Below are 10424 nucleotides of genomic sequence, written 5' to 3'. Positions count from 1 at the left end.
TGTGGAGACTAGAGTTAGGAACTGTAACACAATGGGCATCTACACAAGATGCTCAATGCGCAGTAACCTAACAATACTGGGCAGTAGCATGCCAGACAAAAACCATGTTAATATGCTGCTGAGCAGTAAGCTTCACTAAAAAAAACGCATGCCGGCACTACTGCGCAGTAATTGTAGTTACTGCACATTTCGTTAGTACTTCATTAAGCAAATAATAAACTAAATGCACAGTAACTTCTGCAGGGGTTTAGGTTGTAGCCGTGTTGGTCTAAGGACATAGGCAGACAAGGTTCCTTGGGTGAATTAGATATCTTTTATTAGACCAACCCAAATGGTTGGAGAATAGTTATTAAGCAAGCTTTCGAGTTCAAAAACCCTTCGTCAGGCTAAGGAAGTTTCAGCAGTTGGTGTGTGCTCTTCCTGGATGGAATGAAAAGTAAAGAAGCCAGGGGCTGGGCTGGGGAGTCAGTTGCCAGGCAGATTATAATGTATCAAAAATCCAAAGTCTATGTTTAGTCCCTGATCTCTAGTATCCAGCAGGTTGATGAAATGGAGCTCATAGGCTCGTCTCTGGGAAGTGTTGTGTAAGTTTCCTTTGAGGATCAGGACTGAGAGATTGGAGAGAGAGTGGCCCTCCTGTGAGAAATGTGCCCCCACCGGTAATTGGGTGTTTCTGTCTTTGATAGATTTCCAGTGTGCGTTCATTCTGGTGCGCAGTTGTTGTTTGGTCTCTCCTACATATTTTCCATCAGGGCATTTGGTGCATTGGATGAGGTATATTACATTTCTGGAGGTGCAGCTGTAAGATCCTGGGATGCTGATGGCTCTGTTGTGGGGTGTAGTAATAGTGGGGGTGGTGGAGATGTGGGGGCAGGTTTTGCATTTCTTGTCCTGGCATGGTCTGGATCCTTTTGGTGTGTTCTGGGCTTGAGGAAGTTTGCTTCTGGTGATGAGGTTGGCGAGGTTCGGTGCTTGTTTGAAGGCTAGGATGGGTGGCTCTGGGAAGATCTTTTTAAGAATGGGGTCTCTTTCTAGTATGGGTTGCAATTTTTTGAGGATTTTCCGTACAGGTTGAAGGGAGGGGTGATAGGTCAGTAACTTCTGCACATTAATGAATGTGTAGATGTGCTCAATGAGCCTGAAGGAAAGGACCAGAATTGGCCAGGCAACAAAAGCAAGATGGGAGAAATGAGAGGCAGGTGTGTAAAATTAATATAACTGAGACAAGAAATCAAGAGTGGAGAAGGAGGAATGGAACAGGAACAGATTGGAGGGAATTAAACAGCAGGTATCTATACAGGACGGGAGGGTAGGGAAGAAGGAAGAGGGTTGGGCAGGCAGAAGAGTTTCTATCCACTAACATGGCTTCTCGTTCTCCAAAATTCTCTTTCCAGAGCCTGGCAAAAAATCTGGGTCTCACTATTCCTCTACTGTCAAACGTGTGGGAAAACCATTGACAAAGTTATTTTAATTTTGCTTCACAAAGAGTGACAACTTACTACTGTTAACAAGATACTCTGGTAATTCAAGTGGCAGAGGTCTATTTGGAGAACCTAAAGGTCTCAGCTGTGCTGATGATCAATGTACTGTCACTATGGGGCTGCATATTTCGATTTATTTTTTTTCTCATTTGCTTTTCCCATTTTCAAAAAAACTTGAAAATGACGCACACAAACGCATGCAATCCTCTCCTCCCTCATGTTAAAAAGCTGCCAATTCAAGCTCTTTGAAGTTAGGAAATTCTAGAATTAAACTTGCCAGTACAACCTTAATTCAGCCTCCTTGCGCATAATATTATGGTATAGCTTTTATCAGTTTTTATACAAGTCCCCTGCTTCATCCAGTGCACAAAATAGACATGACCTGGTGTGACTCAAGTTTGTATAGAAAAGGAGGCTGGCATCTCTAAAATCCCTTGGACATCTTTTGCAGAAGATGAAAGGTATGTAGCAAATGAAACAGGAGACCACAAGAAGATAAGCTGAAAACTGCTAAGGCACCAATGGAAAATTAATTTCTATCCTTACCTCTGTCACTGAATTCCCGTGTAATGATAGACAAGTCATTAAACTAATCTTTCCACAGATGGTCACTATCTTTTGGGTGCCTAATCTGAGGTTCTGTGGCATGATGTTCAAAAAGGCTGAGCTTCCATATAAAACTGATGTTAATGGGACCTGTGCTTGAGTACATCGAGTGCTGGACTGTGCTAAGTACCCTTGAAAATCAAGTCTTAAGCATCTAAAATTGAACAACAAAATATTACCATAATTTCTCTCTCACTTCTTCAGCTTTAAAATGGGGATAATACTACCACCTCCTTTACATGGGTGTGGGGTTAACAATAAATTTAATTAATGTTTTCTGAAATAGTAATAAACCACATATAAAAGTCCATGAGGAAGTCAATAACTATCTTCAGAGCATGGTTTAAACAGAATATTGTAAATAAGACCTACCATCACACAAAAAACGCAGACAAAACAAAATAATGAACAGGAGATTATTAATCGAGCCCTGTTTATCTCATGCAACTAATGAGCCAGGGTTTGTGTGGGGAGTGAACATGTAATTCAAGAACGTATTGTAATACATGTGCAGATTTGGGCTGGATTAAGTTTGCACAAGCAAGCTTAATTGTGGCATTTCTTAACTGCTGAGCAGGGTGGATAAAAATGAATGATTTTTTAAATTAAAAAAATCATGTTTTATTTAAATCAGATTTTTTATTTAATCATATTTTTAATTTTTGTTAAGATGCTTTTTAAAAAAAATAAACCTATATAAAGATAGTTTTAATTTAAAATATGTTAAAGCTCAAAGATATCATCATGGAATAGGGATTATAACTTCTAATTATATACTAGTTGAGACAATATTGTTGGATAAATTGTATGAGAAAAACTGAAGTATGCGCAAAAAGTCTAGAGGGGAAAATTGTTAGCCTGAGTCTTGATGGGTGGAGCAATGTCCACAATGATCCAGTAATATGTACTTGTGTAACAACAGAAGCTACTGTCTACCTTACAGAAGCAATTGATACATCAGGAAATGCACATACTTCTTGTAAGTATTCTGCTGTAGCAATAAAAGCTATTAACAAACTGTGGAAAAAACCCTCAAATGTCTAGTATGAAGCTGTCACAGTCAATGCTGCATATGTATCAAAGACAATAAGAAATTCTAGAAGAAAGTGAAAAAATCCCAAGCTAATGTCATGGCTGCAGTGCTCGTTTGATGCACCTCTTAGCCAAAGACTTCAGTGCTCCAGAAATAAAGGTTGATGTTGCCGAAATTGCAAAATACTTCCACAACAACCACTTTGCAGCAGCTTCTCTGAAGAAAGCAAGACAAAGCAAACTAACTCTCCCATAAGACATGCAATGGAACTCAGTAGCGAACTGTTTTGAGCGATATATCGAAAACTGGCCTCATCTGATGACAATTTGTGAACAACATTATGACAAAATAGATGGAACTGTCATAGCCAAAGTTCTCAACGTTGGGCTAAAGAAAAATATAAAATGTATGCTGACTATCCTGAAGCCTACTGCCGTAGCCTTGAACAAAGTGCTGGGAAATCACTGTTTTATTGCTGATGCTGGTGAAATTTGGAAGGAACTGAGTGAGACCTTGAAAAGAGAAATATGCAATGACAGAGTTAAATTACAGGCATTAAAAAAAAGAATGGATCAAGCACTATCTCCAGCTCATTTTCTTGCCAATATTCTCAATCCTTAACTGCTGTAGAAGAGTTGGCTATGACATGGGCATCCAGCAATCATCCCTCTGTAATACCAGCTATAATAAATTTCAAAGCTAAAGGTGAACCATTCAAGAAATATACGTTTGCTAATGAGGTTTTAAAGAAAGTCTTACCAATGAACTGGTGGAAGTCACATAAGCACCTGGATGTATCAGAGACTACTGAAGTGATAATCCAGTTTTTAACAGCAGTAGCTTCTTTACACGGATTTATAAGGAGAGGCTAAGGGAGCTGGGCTTTTTTACTCTAGAGAACACTGACAGGGGATTTTAAAGCATCCTTCAACTACCTGAAGCAGGGTTCGAAAGATGATAGGGGTAAACTATGTTCTCAGCGGTGACAGATAACAGAACAAGCAGCAATGGTCTCAAGTTGCAGCAAGAGATGTTTAAATGAGGTATTACAAAGAATTTTTTCACTAGAAAAGTGGTGAAGTACTGAACAGGTTACCTAGAGAGGTTGTGGAATCTCCATCCTTGGAGGTTTTTAAGACCTGGCTAGACAAAGCTTGGTCTGGGATGATCTAGTTGGGGCTGGTCCTGCTTTGAGTAGGAGGGTAGATGTGACCTCTCAAGGTCCCTTCCAACCCTAATTTTTTATGATTCTTCTGCAGGTGTAGAAAGAATATTTTCTTCTTTTAGACTAATTCATTCTAAATTGAGAAATGACTTGGGAACTGAAAAAGCTGGAAAATTTGTCTTTCTTTTCCAGTCTATGAATAAACAGGAAGAGGGAGGTGAAGACTGAGTTTGCTGCCTAACCCAGTATTTTAAGTTTCTCATGTTGACTTGGATGAAATAATCTATTTAATTTTTTGTTTAAAACATTTTTCACATTTATAACTAAAATTGATAAATAATAAAAAAATACATGTTTTGTTCAAATAATTATATATGTTTGTTGATGAAGAAAAATATCTAAAATACATCAGCTTGTTGTTTTAGTTAAATAAAATGTCATACTTCAGTTTTCTGATATAGTTGCAAAATGAATCTGAAAAAAATACCATAATAAATCACTGCTGTAAAATGTATAGTGTGTACCTTTTAATAATGAACTTACATCTATCCGAGTTGTGACTAATATGTATTAAGGTTATATCAAACAAGAATGAACTTTTTGTAGAAAAGAATGATTAAATCGGGGCTTCCTGACCAGTGATTTAAATAGTGATTTAAATGATTTAAATAGATTTGGTTTAAATCAAATCCACCCTGCCACTGAGTGCTTGACTTTACAATGTTAGTAACAATTTAAGGCAGTTGTATACATTGTTATTCATTTCTGAACTCTAAAAAAAAAAAAAAAAATATACAAAGCTTGACACCATTAAATCTAATTCTGCCCCTTCTATATCCTCTGATATGGTCACCCAGTTTCTACTAATATCTATGTAAAGTGGAATATGCATTTAGGAAGGCAAAATTCATCCCAGCAGTTTTTGAAGCTACTTATGCAAATTCTGGAATATGCTCTCTGAGAAATTGGATCAATGAGTCTCAACCAGGGTGCCACTAGGTGTAAGGAGATAAGTGAGGTGTGAGATGAGTAGGTATGTGTAGATCAGGCTTATTTAATGGCCAATTCCTTCCCCTGCACTGTCCAATCCCTCTGTAAGGATATAAGCACTGTGGCCCCCTCTACATGTGTAGGTAAAGGTGCAATGGGATCTGACATACAGTTAACACAATCACATCTCCAGCCATACCAGCAAAAACCAAGCTCCTGCGTCTGGGAGCCCCACGCACTTCCTGGCTTGGAGGATTGCCGCTGTGACACTCCCCCCACCCCATCCTGGGGGCGTGGGAAACCCCCAAGGACAGAGGATTACTACACAGGGATCCCCTTGCCATGGGGGTGGAGAGAAGCACCTAGGGCCAGAGAATCACCAATATCTCCTGGCCCCAGGGGTTTCCCAGCACCCCCAGGGCAGGGGGGAATCAACCCTGCAATGATCCTCTGGCCCACATCCCCAAGCACTAGACATCATGGTAGCTGCAATCCCCAGGGTCCAGAGGTTTTACGCCAGGGATGGTGCACCCCTGTGATTGGGAGCCCTGTTTGTTAACTGACAGGGCTCCCAGCTACAAGGACAAGCCCTGCTACACATGCAAATTAAGGCTCAATAGCAACCAGTTATAAAGTTAGTACACATTTTTTAGGTCTAACTTTATAGCTGGTTGGAGCTTTTAATTGTGTCATAGCTACTTTGCATGTGTAGCTGGTCTCCCGGTAACCAGTTAATTGTGCAATACCGGTTATATGTAGAGGGAGCCTGTAATATTTAAAATTAGTTTTGTGAACTGAATGGCACCCAATTTCAAAAAGTTGTGAAGAGGTGCCTTGAGTACAGTGATGGGTGCCTTAAGCCTAAAAAGGTTGAGAACCACTGAATTGGATGAATCATCCCTCCTCAGCTACCTCCAAAGTAGCTTGACTATAACTTCCCAAAAATAGCAAATACCACTTAGCATTTTATGTTTTCTAAACACCATAACCATTAAGTAAAACAGGAAAAAGGCTATTAATAAAGAAAAAAAGTGTGTGCCCTTTATTCATCACTCTAGTCTTACAAAGTCCAATAATTCTTATGACACTTTGGGACCCCAAAAGATACATTTTAGAAAAAGTTCTGGAATTAATAATAATAAAAAAAGATTTAGTAAATCTTTCAATAAAAAAAAGAGGAGCATCCATCTCAGCCATAACCACCCACTGAGAGTTACTACTACCATCTGAGAAAAAGGAAAAAACTAACTTGTTTTTAGCACTAACAAATTTGTATTTTTTAAATTTCTTCAGTCAACAACAGGCTCCCTGAATGAACCTGAAGGAAGCAGATAATATTTTCAAAAAATATGAATACAATAACTAGCTTTCATTTGGACAGCTTGCCCTTCCCAAGTTTTTGCTGGTGATAAAAACAATGGTTTTCCAACCACACACAATTACGGCCACAACACTTTTAAAGGCGTGATGGGATATAAACCCCAATGCCAATAATCATGCCTCCTGCCATGCCACATAGGCATGACTGATATGTGATTCTGGGATCAGATCCCAATCGTGCCCTACTTGTCAGTGCAGGAGAAGCCCAGGATTATGATGATGATCCTGGGCTCCCCCTGCACCAGCAAATTGAAAGCCAGGCACCTGACAATCAGGACTGCACAAGAGCTGCTCAGTGCAGGGTTTAAAGTCCCCAGCAGAGGGAAACCTTTACTTGCCCTGCCAGGAGCTGAGTCTTTGGTTTCTCCTATTGGGGACTTTAATCAGCTGATTTTCAGTCACCAGCCACAGGTTAAATTTAAGGTGACATAAATGAGCCATAAAAATGTTCTACGGTATCTGTCAAACATTTTTATGGCTTGTTTCCCATTATATGGTGATTTAAATCAGGTGCACATATAGTACCTTTCTTATTCATGCTGTGATTAACATGTTAATCGCAGCACAAATGTAAACTGTAATCTACAGTAGGGGCCTAAGGATACTTAAAAAAATGTGTATTAAAAAGGCAGCACGGTGAGTATAGATAGAGCTTTTTGTAAAGCACTTTGGCTGCTTACAGACGTTTAAAAAAACCCAAAACAGCACTTTACTTTAAACTTAGCATGTTCCCGTGCCAAAGCCAGTACATGCCCAGAAGAGGCATCATGTTATTTGGACCCAGCTCGCCCAATTTCTATACAGATCAGATGCTTTAGTGGGTTGGTTTGTTGTTTTTTTTGGCACTTTCATCTAATAGCTGATTAACTCAGCTTTAGATAAAAGTGCCAAAAAGCCCTACTGAATCACCTGATCTACACAGATGCTGTGGAGCTGGTTTGAATGAATGTGCTGTTTCTTCAAGTAAAGCGTTGGTTGTTTTTTGTGGGTTTTTTGTTTTTTTGGTGTTTTTTTTTTTTGGGGGGGGGGGGGGGTTATGTCTGTAAGCAGCCTTTGTGTTATATATAAAGATGAGGTGGTCAAGGGGCTAGATCAGGAACTAATCGTTATTCATTAAGCTCATGACTTAAGTTTTATATTTCTTTTTGAAGTACACAATGTGTCATCATGCAGATGGGCCAAGTGCCAAGCAACTAAAGGGCTGTCCCAACTTGCAGAGAAAGTTAGTGTCTCCCCACCATGTGGCTTTAGATTACTTATGGGGGCCCATGAGTGACATATATCCAGTTACATAATTACAGATCTAATATGCAAATAACATTCTTTGAATGAAACACAACATCCCCTTTTAGAAAGAACATCTACATTATTTCAAGTAAAAAAGATAAACTCTTAATATAAGCGAGTATTCTGTACCATTGTTCGGGAGTTCCGATGACCCTTATAAACCATCTTTATTAAAGGACGTCTAATATTCAGTGTTTCCAGTTCTTCCATTTCTTTCCTTTCTTTTCTCCTTCTGAACAGTTCCTGAATGCGGGCAACAGCAGATCGTCTATGAATTACATAAAAAGAAAACACTATTGAAAGACCATTACACAAGACCAGAAGCTTCACACACAGACCTTTTCTAGACAATGAACCAGTGCTATTTAAAGGGTGACAAAACAGCTCAGTCAGGCCACTCAAACTCACTCGCTTCTGAGTCTGGCAAAGGTACTAATTCCACGGCAACTGTTTAAGTTACATATTTGAGAGTTTTTCCATTTTGGTTTAGAACAGGAATAACATGCAAGACAGTGTCATGTAGCAATCATGTTATTTTTGTTTCATTCTTTTTAAAGGTACAAACTCTAGGATGCAAGCAAAAATCATATATAATATCACACTGAGATAGAATATTTTCTAAATAGAGAGAACCCCCTCTTATCCACTCTGAGCTTGCAAAAGTGTAAAAAGGTAGATATAGGCAAAATAGTACATTTTTCTATTTAGAACAATAAATATAAACAGATCTGCTGCCACCTTTAATTTTTTCTTTGTATTAGATCAAATTTTAAATGTCTCATACTTTCTTATTATTCCCTGCTTTAGGAAGAAGATCTTTCTTCTGATAGTTTCTTGTTAGTGTTTCTTCTATTGCAAGATTGAACATTAGGAAAACTTAACAGTACTTATTTGAACAGAGAAAAAAGCTGGGTCTAGGGGACTTGAAAGCCTAATTACAGTGGGAAAATACTCCCTAATGCAGACAGAGCTATAGCAAAAAATATTTTATGAACAAAAAGATGATGTAAAGCAACATGCTGAAAAACTCTACTGGATGGCTACTTGATCTCAAGAAGTTATATTTTGGTGATGCCATAAGAATTTTAGAGTTCTTCACATCTAACTGCTGCTCCCATCCTGTGGCCCCAGGTTTACAACTTCTTACTGACTCTAGCTTTGGCTATCTTGACTTCTATGATTTGCTCTTTCACCCCTTTTCTTTTTCAGGACTGATGTCATGCTTCTTGAAGGTCTAGGTGGAACCAGAGTGAGACAAGTCATTGGAGGATATAAATTAAGTATTAAACTGTAAGGGACTGAAGTAGCTGTGGCAGGAATTGTGGTAAACTTTTACAGCTTGCTTTGGGAGACATTACTGCAGCCCAATACTGCTCATCAGTGATTTCCTCGAACAGTCAAACTAGAAGTCAGGCTAAGTTTTCCCATTTAAATTCAATTTTACTTGCCCTTTCTTGTAATACATTGAGCTAATCTACTTTCTCTTTGATGTTTAGTCTTTGACACTTAAATTTACTAACATTATGACTACCCCGAAGACATTAGGGATAACATTAAAGAAACAAACAAGGTTTGACCTCATTTACTGTGTATTAAAGGCTGCAACAATATTATGTTCATTCAGTTGCCTTTGCAAGGAAAGAGAAAGTAAAGGAGGGTTGTGTGTTGTGCACTTATGCAAAATATTTATGGAACCTTAAGTGAAGCCATGTACTCCAGCTGTGATTACACCCACATACACATTTGTATCATCCTTTAATGCATGCATTTTATATATCATCTTTTTTTTTTTTTTTTTTTTAACAGAGAAATTTATGATAAGCATATGACAGAAATCCTCAGTTCACTAGCTATTCCATTATCAACCAGGCTAAAAGCGACAAAGCTTTAAAAACAAAATAAGTCCATTCAACAAAATCAGGCCTCTTCTTTTCCAGAGTATACACTTCTATATTTGGTTCCAGAACATGCTAGTACATCCCTGTAGATATGAACTAACTAAACTTAAAAAAAACAAAACAGAACAACCCTCTCTAACCCCACCCCCCCGCCAAAAAAACCCACAAAACAAACCCAACAACAAAACAAAACACTGAGCAGGGGGAATAAGCTTAGGACTATTATTTTTAATCAAATAATGAATTAATGTTAACACTAGTAAAAGAGCCAAGGCATTAATTTGCACAAATCTGCTAAGTAATACTGAATTACATCCTAGACTCTTGCTAAACTACTTTACCATCCTATGGACATATATAAGGCGCCCCCACAAGCAGGAACATGCATTTCCCTGGGAACAAAGAGCAGTGACAATACCTGCTGCTTGTCCCTGGGAAACGCTCATGCACACGTTCTCTAGTGTGCATGACACATTCCCCCAGGTGGAGTAGTGGACGCTGGGGCCAGCACTTGGGCTGGCTCCAGCAGCCTTTCCTGGTGTCCAGAGGGCCTCCAGGGGCTGCAGCCACAGCAATGTGGCAGC

The 10424-nt window shown here is 38.9% G+C and overlaps 1 protein-coding gene across 8 annotated transcripts in view; it reads right to left on the bottom strand.

Annotated features, from left to right (window-relative positions):
* Nucleotides 1–10424, bottom strand: part of DCAF6 (DDB1 and CUL4 associated factor 6) — a 153916-nt gene that overhangs the window by 13626 nt on the left and 129866 nt on the right. For all 8 annotated transcript variants that reach the window (XM_014517574.2, XM_025198210.1, XM_025198207.1 and 5 more), the window contains one exon: nucleotides 8072–8210. In XM_014517574.2, coding sequence (XP_014373060.2) covers nucleotides 8072–8210 — 139 coding nt within the window. The remainder of the gene's footprint in view (nucleotides 1–8071; nucleotides 8211–10424) is intronic.

The sequence above is a fragment of the Alligator sinensis genome, unplaced genomic scaffold (assembly GCF_000455745.1).
Source record: "Alligator sinensis unplaced genomic scaffold, ASM45574v1 scaffold19_1, whole genome shotgun sequence".
NCBI lineage: Eukaryota > Metazoa > Chordata > Crocodylia > Alligatoridae > Alligator > Alligator sinensis.
Note: the sequence above shows the minus strand (reverse complement) of the source record. Positions and strands in the feature narration are given on the sequence as shown.